This window comes from Pseudophryne corroboree, chromosome 4 (genome assembly GCF_028390025.1).
Source record: "Pseudophryne corroboree isolate aPseCor3 chromosome 4, aPseCor3.hap2, whole genome shotgun sequence".
Classification (NCBI taxonomy): Eukaryota; Metazoa; Chordata; class Amphibia; order Anura; family Myobatrachidae; genus Pseudophryne; species Pseudophryne corroboree.
In genome coordinates this window covers 931,828,482-931,845,842 of record NC_086447.1, presented here as the reverse complement: position 1 = coordinate 931,845,842, position 17,361 = coordinate 931,828,482, and the positions used below count along the sequence as shown (strand labels likewise).

At 46.8% G+C, this 17,361-nt stretch overlaps 1 protein-coding gene across 2 annotated transcripts in view; it reads left to right on the top strand.

Annotated features, from left to right (window-relative positions):
- Positions 1–17,361, top strand: part of PTPN14 (protein tyrosine phosphatase non-receptor type 14) — a 122,059-nt gene that overhangs the window by 58,917 nt on the left and 45,781 nt on the right. For both annotated transcript variants that reach the window (XM_063919082.1, XM_063919081.1), the window contains exon 4: positions 16,977–17,074. In XM_063919082.1, coding sequence (XP_063775152.1) covers positions 16,977–17,074 — 98 coding nt within the window. The remainder of the gene's footprint in view (positions 1–16,976; positions 17,075–17,361) is intronic.

Here is a 17,361-nt window from a genome sequence, read left to right as displayed (position 1 = left end):
CGTATAAGCGTGGCACACATTGCCATAGCGGTCATTTTCCAACGATACTGATCCGTGGGTTTTTGTCCAACTATTAAGGGTCATCTGTGTTTTTTTTGTGTAAAGCTAGTTGCCAGAAATTGCCACCTGCCGGCTGCACCATAGTGGTTACTGCGTGGTCAGATAGTGTCAGCGTCTTTTGCCGGTTGCTGTCTGCGACTTTATGCAAATGTCCGTACATGCCTTTTCCTGGGGTACACCCGTGTTCTGACTGTGCAAGGACTGAGACCGCCTGTGGACGCTCTAATACCACCTGGTGGGTCCTTCGATGCCTCCATCGGTTGCATCATTGAAGCTTTCACTATCTCTGTGCTCGGTGCAGATTCCTCATCTGGGTATGGCCTCCTATGTTAGCGACCGCCCAGGAATGCGGAAAACATTTTCAGTATACATCTCTAAGTGTACGCCTGAAATCATTACTGTATGACCATAATCGGGATCCATATGCGGTGCGACTTAGACACATGCGTGCAATAAAATTAATATCGCGCGACTATGTCTGACATCGCCATAGTGTTCCTTGTCCGGCAGATTGATGTTATCTGGGAGCCGCAGGGTGAGTAACCCCTACTCAGCGTATTATGGGGGAGAACGGGTGATGTGTGCGTTTTATATGGTGTATCCGTGTTACATGCAGTAATTCTGCTGGTTTGTTGGTTTAGCCCCAGTGAAATGATATGTTGCTATCTGGGAATGCATTGTGCTGGCAGAGTACTCACCCTGTAATTTGTGGTGGTGAATGCAGTACTCGGGAGAGTAAGAGTCGGGTTGCAGTTTGTGTCCGTCTCCCGACGAGCGTGCCGATACTGGCCTCTCCTTGCATACTTCACGTGTGGAGTTTATTTTTAACAAATAGTGGCCTTTTAGGGTGAAAAAACTCTGCTCCTTCCCGGCAAAGGCAAACAGAGAGATTCCAGACTGAGTGTTTACTCTGCAGTGCGGGATGATGGCTTGTAAAAGAGCAGCATCAGTGACTATTGTGTTACACAGTGCAGCCTGCAATGCCTAGCAAGACTAGAGACACACGCCAAGCAAGACTAGATGCACACACCGAGCAAGACTAGATGCACACACCAAGCAAGACTAGATGCACACACCAAGCAAGACTAGATGCACACACCAAGCAAGACTAGATGCACACACCAAGCAAGACTAGATGCACACACCAAGCAAGACTAGATACGCACACACCAAGCAAGACTAGATACGCACACACCAAGCAAGACTAGATACGCACACACCAAGCAAGACTAGATACGCACACACCAAGCAAGACTAGATACGCACACACCAAGCAAGACTAGATACGCACACACCAAGCAAGACTAGATACGCACACACCAAGCAAGACTAGATACGCACACACCAAGCAAGACTAGATACGCACACACCAAGCAAGACTAGATACACACACACACACACCAAGCAAGACTAGATACACACACACACCAAGCAAGACTAGATACACACACACCAAGCAAGACTAGAGACACACACCAAGCAAGACTAGAGACACACACCAAGAGGGACAATGTGCTGGAAGAGTGTGTGTGTGTGTGTGTGTGTGTGTGTGTGTGTGTATATATGTATTGTGTTATACAGTGCAGCCTGCAATGCCTGACCAGACTAGATACACACACCAAGAGGGACAATGTGCTGGAAGAGTGTGTCTGTTTGTGTGTGTGTGTGCATATATGTATTGTGTGTGTGGGTGCATATTTGTATTGTGTATGCATGTGTATATAGGGGTGTGTGCTTCTATGTATTGTTTGCATGTGTATATATGTCTCTGTGTGTGTGCATATATGTATTGTCTGTGTGTGTGTGTGCTTATATGTATTGTGTATGCATGTGTATATAGGTGTGTGCTTATATGTATAGTGTTTGCATATGTATATAGATGTGTGTGTGTGTGCTTATGTATGGTGTGTGTGTGTGTACACACACACACACACACACACACACACACACACACACACACACACACACACACACACATATAATCTAGTTACCGGCCTGTGAAAATGACTGAACAACATGACAGTAACGTCAGTGCAGGCGGCTGTGCGCGTCCAAATGGAGCAACACTTCAGTTGCTCCATAAGGCGCCATCTGGTGGCTATGGTGCACAAAACACTTGATTTCCCCCCATACAGGTGAGGAGCAGTGTTAGCCTTTTATTATATAGGTTATGTGTGTAGATAAAAGCCTGTCCTGCACCAAAACTAACAAATTATATCCTGTGGATAATTCGGATTCCCTATTCTTCCGATGTGATCGGCAACCGTATTGGCCGTCGTTGGCCATTGATGATTTGACTCACTGGTTGCAACCACAAAATTGTATGCTTTCTCTGTCCCCGGCTTTGGCAGGACGGGGAATTACCCTGATTTGTGTCTGATGTATGGGCCCTGTAAGTTTGTTACACTTACAAACACAAGTGGTTGTCTTTCTGTAGGCTTCAGGCCCTTTCCCTGGGTAGTGAGAGAGAGACTGGCAGACTGACCCAAAATGTGCCTGATGAATGGACGCCCTCCCTCTGATTGCATTTACTTCAGGGAACCTTTACTTTTGTTAATACCGGAACCTAACATTGCTGGGTGTCTGTCTTTCCAACCTACTGCAATTTCCCTGGAGTTTTAGAAGATGTAGCTGAGGATCCCTGGACGTACATACTATGCGTCTATACGTTCCCCAGCGTTTTAGTCACATGATATAACACACACACATACTCTGTAGGTTCAGAAACTATACTGAGTGGTCTGACGTGTGTCGGGAAACATTACCTACATGTACACCACCGCCACTTCCACCCTGATGCTGTGCAGGACGGAACCGTGGGTTGTTTATGCCAAATTCTGACCCCACCATCTGTATGCCGCAGCATAAATCCAGATTCAGCAGACCAGGTAATGGTTTTCAGTTTTCAGCTGCCCGGTGCTGGTGACCTGCGCCCGCTGTGGCCTCATGTTCCTAGCTGACAGGTGTGGCACCCGGTGTGGTTTTCTGCTGGTGCCGTCCATCCACGTCATGGTTCGAGACGCTCTTCTGTCTATCGCTTTTGTAGCACATGGTTATTGGAGTTACTGTTGCTGGAACCCGTCTCATTAACCAGGTATTTTCGGCTACAGAACCTCTGCTCGCTGGATACTTGGGTTTATCTGGATATTTTTCCCCCCCATGTCCTACAGTAAACGGGACCTGCATCCCAACTTTCCTAATGTGGGAGAGCATAGCCCTCAAATTTTATCTGTCAGTACTTGAGATGTTCTAAATCTCCATAGTACTCCGGAGTACACAGAACTGCCAGAAATATGGCTTGCTTTTATGCAGACATTGGTACCCTGTAGTGCTGCTTTATTGCCCACAGATCACCCCTACATCGTGCATTTTACATCGCAGCCCTCCAGGGGCGCGTACTGAAATGCACAACTTCTGCCGTACATTGCGCCGGAACAGTGCGAGTTGGCATCGCTCCTAGATGAATTGATCCCATTAAAAGGTGAATTTTTACAACTGTAAACTATAATAAACAGTTGTGCGCAAGTGGTTGGCCGGTGTAATGTGACTGTACAGACAGAGAATGGTCATTGTGTCGCACATCTTACACCTGTTTGCCCGTGATCCAGCGCTGGCGGAACTGTTTCGGATGAAGCGTAAGCGCGCTGTAACGGACAGAGGAACTTCTAATCTTTATAATGGACAGATTAATTATTTTGGGCCAAATAATATATAAATCTAGTGAGTTGAGAAGCCTTGAAGTTTCGCTCTCCATACAGTAAACGTAGCGTCGGTGGAACCGGTGCTTTCAGTACTTATCAAATCTTCTGAACGGTTTTATGTAAAAGGTTATTGGTGCAAAATAATTAATGTATTTACAAGATAGATGTGTGAGGTACAAGGAGGCAGCGGCTAGCACTCTGGGTAATATTAATTACCTGCCAGCATGGGCTACGCTCTCTCAGCTTTGCCGCAGCTGTGAAACGGTTCATTTAGGACTTTCTAGCTCTCTGTCTACCTCCCCTTCCTAAATGCCAGCATTCCTGGTAGCTCCCACGGACACTGTGCGGAGTGCCAGCCTGTATCACATTCCTAGGATGCTTCTGGCATAGTTTATCTATCTCATTTAATGTGTGATTAAACTTAACGCATTGCCTGCCGGCCTCCATCTTGGAGAAATTACAGTGTTCATAACGTGTTATACTGGAAATCATTATAACTGGCACAAAATATTACCCAATCCCATTTACCGTAATCTACACGGTCGATCCGGTTAGCTGCAAGGGTCCGTCGGCGGCGTTTCTGGGTGTTGCGTTTGGGGGGAGGGGGAGCCTGGTTTTTTATTTGTTACTTGGATGTCAGGTTTTGCTACCCTTAAATCCCGCAGTGCAACGTTGCGCAACCTTTATCGTTGCTGCCGGGTACAAAGCGGCTCTCTCTGTATATTTGTATCCAGTGCATAGAGTGCAGCAGGCGACTACAGCAATATAATTATATCTACAGGGGCGTTAGATGTCGTATCCACGGACAATGAAAATAAATGCATTTGCCTGTTGATGTAAATGCATGACTGAAAAACATCAAATGAAGAACAAAAGATAAAGCCGTAGAAGTTGCAGTAAGAACTTGTGTAAAGGAAAGTCCCGTGAAGTTGGAAGCCCACTTCACTTATAGGATGGCATTTATCAAGCAAATGAAACAAGGGTCAACTATGATGGGCATCAGTCATGTTTAGTAACGAGAGGGATGCAAACAGTAAAAATGCTGCACAGTAACACCACCGAGTATCAGTACTCTGCATACAAACATAAGCTCGGAGCGATTGCAACACACGGGTTATGAGCTTGTTAAAGATACAGGCGTCACCTAGGGTAAAGATACAGGCGTCACCTAGGGTAAAGATACAGGCGTCGCCTAGGGTAAAGATACAGGCGTCACCTAGGGTAAAGATACAGGCGTCACCTAGGGTAAAGATACAGGTGTCGCCTAGGGTAAAGATACAGGCGTCACCTAGGGTAAAGATACAGGCGTCACCTAGGGTAAAGATACAGGCGTCACCTAGGGTAAAGATACAGGCGTCGCCTAGGGTAAAGATACAGGCGTCACCTAGGGTAAAGATACAGGCGTCACCTAGGGTAAAGATACAGGCGTCACCTAGGGTAAAGATACAGGCGTCACCTAGGGTAAAGATACAGGCGTCACCTAGGGTAAAGATACAGGCGTCACCTAGGGTACAGATACAGGCGTCACCTAGGGTAAAGATACAGGCGTCACCTAGGGTAAAGATACAGGCGTCACCTAGGGTACAGATACAGGCGTCACCTAGGGTACAGATACAGGCGTCACCTAGGGTAAAGATACAGGCGTCACCTAGGGTAAAGATACAGGCGTCACCTAGGGTAAAGATACAGGCGTCACCTAGGGTAAAGATACAGGCGTCACCTAGGGTAAAGATACAGGAGTCACCTAGGGTAAAGATACAGGCGTCACCTAGGGTAAAGATACAGGCGTCACCTAGGGTAAAGATACAGGAGTCACCTAGGGTAAAGATACAGGCGTCACCTAGGTTAAAGATACAGGCGTCACCTAGGGTACAGATACAGGCGTCACCTAGGGTAAAGATACAGGCGTCAGCTAGGGTAAAGATACAGGCGTCAGCTAGGGTAAAGATACAGGCGTCAGCTAGGGTAAAGATACAGGCGTCAGCTAGGGTAAAGATACAGGCGTCACCTAGGGTAAAGATACAGGCGTCAGCTAGGGTAAAGATACAGGCGTCAGCTAGGGTAAAGATACAGGCGTCAGCTAGGGTAAAGATACAGGCGTCAGCTAGGGTAAAGATACAGGCGTCAGCTAGGGTAAAGATACAGGCGTCAGCTAGGGTAAAGATACAGGCGTCAGCTAGGGTAAAGATACAGGCGTCAGCTAGGGTAAAGATACAGGCGTCAGCTAGGGTAAAGATACAGGCCTCACCTAGGGTAAAGATACAGGCGTCGCATAGGGTAAAGATACAGGCGTCGCATAGGGTAAAGATACAGGCGTCACCTAGGGTAAAGATACAGGCGTCACCTAGGGTAAAGATACAGGCGTCACCTAGGGTAAAGATACAGGCGTCACCTAGGGTAAAGATACAGGCGTCACCTAGGGTAAAGATACAGGCGTCACCTAGGGTACAGATACAGGCGTCACCTAGGGTAAAGATACAGGCGTCACCTAGGGTAAAGATACAGGCGTCAGCTAGGGTAAAGATACAGGCGTCAGCTAGGGTAAAGATACAGGCGTCACCTAGGGTAAAGATACAGGCGTCACCTAGGGTAAAGATACAGGCGTCACCTAGGGTAAAGATACAGGCGTCAGCTAGGGTAAAGATACAGGCGTCAGCTAGGGTAAAGATACAGGCGTCAGCTAGGGTAAAGATACAGGCGTCAGCTAGGGTAAAGATACAGGCGTCAGCTAGGGTAAAGATACAGGCGTCAGCTAGGGTAAAGATACAGGCCTCACCTAGGGTAAAGATACAGGCCTCAGCTAGGGTAAAGATACAGGCGTCGCCTAGGGTAAAGATACAGGCGTCGCCTAGGGTAAAGATACAGGCGTCACCTAGGGTAAAGATACAGGCGTCACCTAGGATGAAAGCTGAGGGACCTGAAGTACCACTTGTAGGACAAGTTCTAGAACTTTCTTCGCTGTTCTGTAATATGACTATTTTATAATAGAGGATGCAGAGATAGAATAAGGGGCCACCAGGGTCTCCATTTCAAAGCTAAACTGGATTTTGTCCACCGTATTGTTAATTGTAGACCATATATGCCCCCATGGGACATCTAATATGGATCAAATTGGGAAGTGTAAAAATATATAAGGGATAATACTGGAGATGGAGTAATTCTGGAGAAGAACTCGGCTAGATGTAGCAAAAGCCTCTGGTTGGTCTCAATCACAGAGGCCAAAGGTCAGGGGTGACGAAAGTACTTGCCCAATGTTCTGGTGGAAGCGGATTTGTAAAGGTCAGAGGTGACGATAGTACTTACCCAATGTTCTGGTGGAAGCGGATTTGTAAAGGTCAGAGGTGACGATAGTACCTGCCCAATGTTCTGGTGGAAGCGGATTTGTAAAGGTCAGAGGTGACGATAGTACCTGCCCAATGTTCTGGTGGAAGGGGATTTGTAAAGGTCAGAGGTGACGAAAGTACTTACCCAATGTTCTGGTGGAAGGGGATTTGTAAAGGTCAGAGGTGACGATAGTACTTGCCCAATCTTCTGGTGGCAGCGGATTTGTAAAGGTCAGAGGTGACGATAGTACCGGCCCAATGTTCTGGTGGAAGCGGATTTGTAAAGGTCAGAGGTGACGATAGTACCTGCCCAATGTTCTGGTGGAAGGGGATTTGTAAAGGTCAGAGGTGACGAAAGTACTTACCCAATGTTCTGGTGGAAGCGGATTCGTAAAGGTCAGAGGTGACGAAAGTACTTGCCCAATGTTCTGGTGGAAGGGGATTTGTAAAGGTCAGAGGTGACGAAAGTACTTACCCAATGTTCTGGTGGAAGCGGATTAGTAAAGGTCAGAGGTGACGAAAGTACTTGCCCAATGTTCTGGTGGAAGCGGATTGTAAAGGTCAGAGGTGACGAAAGTACCTGCCCAATGTTCTGGGGGAAGCGGATTGTAAACCCCTTTCCCATCGTAACTGAGAAGAGGATTTGATCTGTCACAGACATAAGTGGCAAAACGCCCCCTTTAGCATTGGTAATCTTATGAAGAATAGAATATTGGAAGTAAGATGATCATCCATTTAGATGTAATAATTGTGGCCACCCAATGTCCTGTCTGTATACTGTATATCGTAATGTGCTTTTGATGGCGTATGACCTAATATTTATATTTAAGTAACGGGCTTTGGGCCTCTGCCAGAAATTACCCAGGAAGAGAGAGACAGTAGTGTCTCTAGTCCTGCACCGGGGGGTTATATCCGGATCATTTTGGGTAGTGTTCGATGAGATACATTTTGAGTAAGGTCAGTAATATTTTTTTATTAAATAAAAAAAAATAAAAAAATAAACCAAACGCATAGCGACATTCTTACTATTGGCTCTTCACATCTTTCTCGCGCAGGGCACCAAAAAGTCTAGTTATGGCTCTGGTTAGAATCGCTGAGAGAAGGTGTAGAGCTCAGGGACGATATAGTTATATAAATACACTTTTCATCATGCGTCTTATAGTCCCTTTTTTTTAGTGTGTCTCCTAGCTGTCTTTCAAAATATCTATGGAGGGCAAACAAATATGGACGCCAGTATCGTACACATGCAGTTTTCAGCATGTTATGTGATTGCTGAGGGAGAGAAAGGGGGAGGACGTTACGCAACACAGCTCAGAGGGGCGTTCTGAAACCTCTCTGCTCACTACATTGTGTGGTTATGGTGGTGCCCATGGTAGTCGGATGACTGTGTGCAGAATTGTATATCCATGATAGCAGCATGAAGAAGCAAGCCAAGAACAATCTGTACGGAGTTCGTTCTTCTATACCGCCATAGTGACTTAGGTTCTTAGAGTAAAGCAATGAATGCGCCTCAATTTGTCCCATGGGATCTCCCTTTTGTTTTCTGAAAAGTTTAAGCATGATAACATTGCTCTTGGCGGAAGTTGACCTCTTCTATCAGATGCCGTTGGTGCGGCTGGCGATATGGTGCAGCTGGTGGAATGGCGCGGATGGACGTGCTTGCAGTGTTTTATATATTCTTTGCTTCCCAGCCTGCTACATGTACAGGAAGATGACCTTGTGACAGCTGCGGTAACGATTGATAACCAATAGCACAGGCATTCACCAACAATGTATATTCATTTGCCAGTTGGGCGTAACTCCCGCCTATCTAGCCTGCGGCACCACACTGCGCACTCACGGGTGCGTTACACTTTATGCTGCTGCTTATTACTTATTCCTGGTGTAAAGCTTCTCACTTGGGACCTTTAAAAACTTTACAGAAATATAAAACCCTCCCAGTTGTACTGTATACCTCTAAGAACGTGTTCTCCTGCTGGATGGGAAATATAGGAACTGGTATAATGGCTCCGCCATTCCATGTTTATTTCGCCTGAAATCTTTATTTCTTCTTCAGGTTCCACAGGGCTCCACAGGGAAAACATCGGGGTTATAGGTGGTATTATCAGCTCCTGGGCACCATACAGTTTAGCCTTTTCAGATATCCCAGGATGCTTGTGAATTTTTGTCAGTATTGGCTGATTACACACGGGCAGCACGGATGGTGTAGTGGTTAGCATTACTTCCTCACAGCACTGAGGTCATGGGTTCGATTCCCACCATGGCCCTAACTGTGTGGAGTTTGTATATTCTCCCCGTACTTGCGTGGGTTTCCTTCGGGTAGTCCAGTTTTCTCCCACAATACAAAAATATACTGGTAGGTTCATTGGCTCCCAACAAAATTAACCCTGGTGTGAATGTGTAGGGGAACATTTACTAAGCAGTGATAAGAGTAGAGAAGTGAGCCAGTGGAGGAGTACCCATGGCAACCAATCAGCACTGACGTAACATCTATAATTTGCATACTATAAAATGCATACTATAATATTGCATACTATAAACTGATACAGAGCTGCTGATTGGTTGATGGGGCCACTTGTCCACAGGCTCACTTCTCCACTCTTATCACTGCTTAGTAAATGTCCCCCATAGAGTGTAAGCTCCACTGGGGCAGGGACTGATGTGAATGGCCAAATATTCTCTCTGTACAGCGCTGCGGAATATGTGTGCGCTATATAAATAATTGGTAATAAATAAATAATTATACAGCACAATTATTTTTGCACATAAAGAATAAATGATTAATTCTATTGTTATCCTCTGGCCTTTTATAAAGATAGCGTGCAAACAATAGCATATAATAACCCCATAATAGAGAGATTTTTATATAAATGTAAATTTATAAGTGTACATACAGTAAATATAAGTACAACATTTTTAAAGTAGTTCAACATATATATGTATAATAAAAAATAAAAAAAATTAAGCATATGCTTTTTAGTAAAAAAACACACCTTGTAGTTTCACCTGTATAAGAACGATCCGGCCTATTGTAAAACTCGCCAGTAAGAGCTGCTGAGAAATAGTAATGGAAAGTTTCCCGAAAAACCAATAAGGTTCCCGTTCTTTTTTTAATAAAAGTTGAAAAAGTTAGAAAAAATCCCGAAAAGTATATTTTATCGAGGAAAAAAAAAGATAAATAAAATAAAAAAACTTACATAGATTCAGAAGATACTTAAAAAATGAGAAAAGTATAGAAACGTGTGTGTGTGTGTGTGTATGTATATATATATATATATATATATATATGTATGTGTGTATATATATATTTCTCTGACGTCCTAGTGGATGCTGGGAACTCCGTAAGGACCATGGGGAATAGCGGCTCCGCAGGAGACTGTGCACAAAAGTAAAGCTTTAGGACTACCTGGTGTGCACTGGCTCCTCCCCCTATGACCCTCCTCCAAGCCTCAGTTAGATTTTTGTGCCCGGCCGAGAAGGGTGCACACTAGGGGCTCTCCTGAGCTTCTTAGTGAAAGTTTAGTTTTAGGTTTTTTATTTTCAGTGAGACCTGCTGGCAACAGACTCACTGCATCGAGGGACTAAGGGGAGAAGAAGCGAACCTGCCTGCTTGCAGCCAGCTTGGGCTTCTTGGCTACTGGACACCATTAGCTCCAGAGGGACCGAACACAGGCCCAGCCTCGGAGTCCGGTCCCAGAGCCGCGCCGCCGGCCCCCTTACAGAGCCAGAAGCAAGAAGAGGTCCGGAAAATCGGTGGCAGAAGACATCAGTCTTAACCAAGGTAGCGCACAGCACTGCAGCTGTGCGCCATTGCTCCTCATACACACTTCACACTGCGGTCACTGAGGGTGCAGGGCGCTATGGGGGGGCGCCCTGAGCAGCAATAAAAACACCTTGGCTGGCAAACATACATCACATATAACCCCCAGGGCTATATGGATGTATTTTAACCCCTGCCAGAATACATAAAAATGCGGGAGAAAAGTCAGCGAAAAGGGGGCGGAGCCTATCTCCTCAGCACACTGGCGCCATTTTCTCTCACAGCTCCGTTGGAGGGAAGCTCCCTGGCTCTCCCCTGCAGTTACTACACTACAGAAAGGGGTTAAAAAAGAGAGGGGGGCACTAATTAGGCGCAATATTAATAAAACAGCAGCTATAAGGGGAAAAACACTTCTATAAGGTTATCCCTGTATATATATATATATATATAGCGCTCTGGTGTGTGCTGGCATACTCTCCCTCTGTCTCCCCAAAGGGCTAGTGGGGTCCTGTCCTCTATCAGAGCATTCCCTGTGTGTGTGCTGTGTGTCGGTACGATTGTGTCGACATGTATGAGGAGGAAAATGGTGTGGAGGCGGAGCAATTGCCTGTAATGGAGATGTCACCCCCTAGGGAGTCGACACCTGAGTGGCTGAGCTTATGGAAGGAATTACGTTTGAGTGTCAGCTCTTTACAAAAGATTGATGACATGAGACAGCCGGCTACTCAGCCTGTGCCTGTCCAGGTGTCTCAAAAGCCATCAGGGGCTCTAAAACGCCCGTTACCTCAGATGGCAGATACAGACGCCGACACGGATACTGACTCCAGTGTCGACGATTAAGAGACGAATGTGACTTCCAGTAGGGCCACACGTTACATGATTGAGGCTATGGAAAATGTTTTACATATTTCTGATAATACCAGTACCACTAAAAAGGGTATTATGTTGGGTGAGAAAAAACTGGCTGTAGTTTTTCCTGCATCTGAGGAATTAAATGAAGTGTGTGATGATGCGTGGGTTTCCCCCGATAAAAACTGTTAATTCCTAAAAAGTTATTCGCATCATACCCCTTCCCGCCAGAGGATAGGGCACGTTGGGAAACACCCCCTAGGGTGGATAAAGCGCTCACACGCTTGTCTAAACAGGTGGCACTACCGTCCCCGGATACGGCCGCCCTTAAGGAACCTGCTGACAGAAAGCAGGAAAATATCCTAAAATGTATATACACTCACACGGGTGTGATACTGCGACCAGCAATCGCCTCAGCCTGGATGTGCAGTGCTGGGGTGGCTTGGTCGGATTCCCTGACTGACAATATTGAGACCCTAGATAGGGACAGTATATTACTGACTATAGAGCATTTAAAATATGCATTTCTATATATGCGTGATGCACAGAGGGATATTTGCCGACTGGCATCAAGAGTAAGTGCGCTGTCCATTTCTGCCAGAAGAGGGTTATGGACAAGACAGTGGTCAGGTGATGCTGATTCCAAAAGGCATATGGAAGTATCGCCTTATAAAAGGGAGGAATTATTTGGGGTAGGTCTAACAGACCTGGTGGCCACGGCAACGGCTGGGAAATCCACATTTTTACCCCAGGTACCCTCTCAACATAAGAAGATTATCAGGCGCAGTCCTTTCGGCCCCATAAGGGCAAGCGGGCAAAAGGCGCCTCATTTCTGCCCTGTGGCAGAGGGAGAGGAAAAAGGCTGCAGCAAACAGCCAGTTCCCAGGAACAGAAGCCCTCTCCCGTTTCTGCCAAGTCCTCAGCATGACGCTGGGGCTTTACAAGCGGACTCAGGTACGGTGGGGGCCCGTCTCAAAAATTTCAGCGTGCAGTGGGCTCACTCACAGGTGGACCCCTGGATCCTTCAGGTGGTATCTCAGGGGTACAAATTGGAATTCGAGACGTCTCCCCTTCGCCGTTTCCTAGAGTCTGCTTTACCGACGTCTCCCTCCGACAGGGAGGCGGTATTGGAAGCCATTCACAAGCTGTATTCCCAGCAGGTGATAATCAAGTACCCCTCCTGCAACAAGGGAAGGGGTATTATTCCACGCTGTTTGTGGTACCGAAGCCGGACGGCTCGGTGAGACCGATTTTAAATCTGAAATCCTTGAACACTTACATACAAAGGTTCAAATTCAAGATGGAGTCACTCAGAGCGGTGATTGCGAACCTGGAAGAAGGGGATTATATGGTGTCTCTGGACATAAAGGATGCTTATCTCCATGTCCCAATTTACCCTTCTCACCAAGGGTACCTCAGGTTTGTGATACAGAACTGTCACTATCAGTTTCAGACGCTGCCGTTTGGTTTGTCCACGGCACCCCGGGTCTTTACCAAAGTAATGGCCGAAATGATGATACTCCTTCGAAGGAAGGGAGTTTTAGTTATCCCTTACTTGGACGATCTCCTGATAAGGGCAAGATCCAGGGAACAGTTGGTAGTCGGGGTAGCACTATCTCAAATAGTGTTGCGGCAGCACAGTTGGATTCTCAATATTCCAAAATCGCAGCTGATCCCGACGACACGTCTTCTATTCCTAGGGATGATCCTGGACACAGTCCAGAAAAAGGTGTTTCTCCCGGAGGAGAAAGCCAGGGAGTTATCCGAACTAGTCAGAAACCTCCTAAAACCAGGCCAAGTGTCAGTGCATCAGTGCACAAGGGTCCTGGGAAAAATGGTGGCTTCCTACGAAGCAATTCCATTCGGCAGATTCCACGCAAGAACTTTCCAGTGGGACCTGCTGGACAAATGGTCCGGATCGCATCTTCAGATGCATCAGCGGATAACCCTGTCACCAAAGACAAGGGTGTCTCTCCTGTGGTGGTTGCAGAGTGCTCATTCGGCATTCAGGACTGGGTCCTGGTGACCACGGATGCCAGCCTGCGAGGCTGGGGAGCAGTCACACAGGGAAGAAATTTCCAGGGCTTGTGGTCAAGCCTGGAGACATCACTTCACATAAATATCTTGGAGCTAAGGGCCATTTACAATGCCCTAAGCCAAGCAAGACCTCTGCTTCAAGGTCAGCCGGTGCTGATCCAGTCGGACAACATCACGACAGTCGCCCACGTAAACAGACAGGGCGGCACAAGAAGCAGGAGGGCAATGGAAGAAGCTGCAAGGATTTTTCGCTGGGCACGGTCAGCAGTGTTCATTCCGGGAGTGGACAACTGGGAAGCAGACTTCCTCAGCAGGCACGACCTCCACCCGGGAGAGTGGGGACTTCACCCAGAAGTCTTCCACATGATTGTAAACTGTTGGGAAAAACCAAAGGTGGACATGATGGTGTCCCGCCTAAACAAAAAATTGGACAGGTATTGCGCCAGGTCAAGGGACCCTCAGGCAATAGCTGTGGACGCTCTGGTAACACCGTGGGTGTACCAGTCAGTGTATGTGTTCCCTCCTCTTCCTCTCATACCAAAAGTACTGAGAATTATAAGACGGAGGGGAGTAAGAACTATACTCGTGGCTCCGGATTGGCCAAGAAGGACTTGGTACCCGGAACTTCAAGAGATGCTCACGGAGGACCCGTGGCCTCTACCTCTAAGAAGGGACCTGCTCCAGCAAGGACCCTGTCTATTCCAAGACTTACCGCGGCTGCGTTTGACGGCAGGGCGGTTGAACGCCGGATCCTGAAGGAAAAAGGCATTCCGGATGAAGTCATCCCTACCCTGATCAAAGCCAGGAAGGATGTAACCGCAAAGCATTATCACCGCATTTGGCGAAAATATGTTGCGTGGTGCGAGGCCAGTAAGGCCCCGATGGAGAAATTTCAACTAGGTCGATTCCTGCATTTCCTGCAAACAGGAGTGTCTATGGGCCTAAAAATTGGGGTCCATTAAGGTTCAAATTTCGGCCCTGTCAATTTTCTTCCAGAAAGAACTAGCTTCAGTTCCTGAAGTTCAGACGTTTGTAAAAGGGGTACGGCATATACAGCCTCCTTTTGTGCCTCCAGTGGCACCTTGGGATCTCAATGTAGTTTTGGGGTTCCTAAAGTCACATTGGTTTGAACCACTTGAATCTATGGAGTTAAAATATCTCACATGGAAAGTGGTCATGCTGTTGGCCCTGGTCTCGGCCAGGCGCGTGTCAGAATTGGCGGCTTTATCCTGTAAAAGCCCTTATCTGATCTTCCATTCAGACAGGGCGGAATTGAGGACTCGTCCTCATTTTCTCCCTAAGGTGGATTCAGCGTTTCATCTGAACCAACCTATTGTGGTACCTGCGGCTACTAGTGACTTGGAGGACTCCAAGCTGTTGGACGTAGTCAGGGCCCTGAAAATATATGTTTCCAGGACGGCTGGAGTCAGAAAATCTGACTCGCTGTTTATCCTGTATGCACCCAACAAGCTGGGTGCTCCTGCTTCTAAGCAGACTATTGCTCGTTGGATTTGTAATACAATTCAGCTTGCACATTCTGTGGCAGGCCTGCCACAGCCAAAATCTGTAAAAGCCCATTCCACAAGGAAGGTGGGCTCATCTTGGGCGGCTGCCCGAGGGGTCTCGGCTTTACAACTTTGCCGAGCAGCTACTTGGTCAGGGGCAAACACGTTTGCTAAATTCTACAAATTTGATACCCTGGCTGAGGAGGACCTGGAGTTCTCTCATTCGGTGCTGCAGAGTCATCCGCACTCTCCCGCCCGTTTGGGAGCTTTGGTATAATCCCCATGGTCCTTACGGAGTTCCCAGCATCCACTAGGACGTCAGAGAAAATAAGAATTTACTTACCGATAATTCTATTTCTCGTAGTCCGTAGTGGATGCTGGGCGCCCATCCCAAGTGCGGATTGTCTGCAATACTTGTACATAGTTATTGTTACAAAAATCGGGTTATTATTGTTGTGAGCTATCTTTTCAGAGGCTCCTCTGTTATCATGCTGTTAACTGGGTTTAGATCACAAGTTATACGGTGTGATTGGTGTGGCTGGTATGAGTCTTACCCGGGATTCAAAATCCTTCCTTATTGTGTACGCTCGTCCGGGCACAGTATCCTAACTGAGGCTTGGGGGAGGAGCCAGTGCACACCAGCTAGTCCTAAAGCTTTTACTTTGTGCCCAGTCTCCTGCGGAGCCGCTATTCCCCATGGTCCTTACGGAGTTCCCAGCATCCACTACGGACTACGAGAAATAGAATTATCGGTAAGTAAATTCTTATTTTTTTTTTTTTACGCAAATACCGGTTGATAGATCAGGCCCCTTATATGCCGCCCTGGCTATAGCGCTGGTTGTGGGCGGTGGATGTTGGCGTATCATTGGTGTAATGCATGCCTGTAAATGAAACATGAAATATTAATTTGTTGTTGGATTTCCGCCAATAGAATGGACCTATCCCAGCCTCATGGCCACAGTCCCCGCTATATGGGTACACGTCCTACCACTCAGGCTGAGTACAGCATGACGCCATCCTTATAAGATGGCGTTCTCCCCGGGCAGTGCCTAATACCACCAGCATATATTACAGCATCACCAGCCTATAGGAATCTTCAGGTGTCCTCAGAAACCCGCTTGCCGACGTCTTAAGGTTATTTGAGTTAGTGATGGGCGCGAGATCAAGCGTCTGTTACCGTTGCTGCCAGCGTCTTAATCTCCCTAATCTGCAAACTGATGCATCTTCAAAGGCTGGGACTTTATCTGTAGAGGTTTCACTCATGAGCCAAGTGGGAGTAATTACATCTTGCGGCTTTCATTTTCCCCTTTTTCTTTTATTTGTGTGAATGTTGTGTACAGAGTGTGGAGTCGGCCATCTTGGCCGGGCAGTGTTCCCAAAATGGGACATATGCTTTCTTTAGTCTCCCAAAGCACGCTAGCGCCCAGAAAATGACGTGATCGGAACTGCGCAGTCCAAATCGCTGCTGATTATTTTCTTTATTTAGGTTTTTGGTTGTTGTTTTGTTGTTTTGTGGTTTAAGCAGTGCGCCCCAAAATGTGCAAAATTCTTAAAATATGAAATGGGTTTATCAGTAATGTGTGTTAGTAAGCGAGCTACCGTAATGTGCGTACACCACAAAGCGCGCGTCTTCGGAGTTGGTAAACTGCTGGTTATAATGCTACGGCTTATTTTACACTTGGTAATTACTGCCAGCGTTCTAATGATCTGCTTGTACTGAATGGAGCCTCTCTTTCCTCAGGTACCAGTATTACCTCCAGCTCAGGAAGGACGTGTTTGAGGGCCGCCTGCACTGTACTGTGGAGCAGTACATCCGACTAGCTGCGCTAGCTGTGCAAGGTAACGCAATGTTATATTGCTGCTTCATTACCCGGAGATGTCCGCTGCAACCTCTATCCTTACATGTCTAACTATGGCGTACAGTACTACATTTTCGCTCAATCCAGTTTTAAGTGGCGTTTCATGACCAAAACGTAAATACAAAATATGACCGGCGGGTCTCCAGCAGCGTCCGGGGTGTCCGGCCTCAATCCTGCCGACTTCGTGTGTGATAAGTCTATCTGAGAAGCAGTGGACATAGGGCCTAATTCAGACCTGATCGCAAAAGCAAAATCTTTCTTTAATGG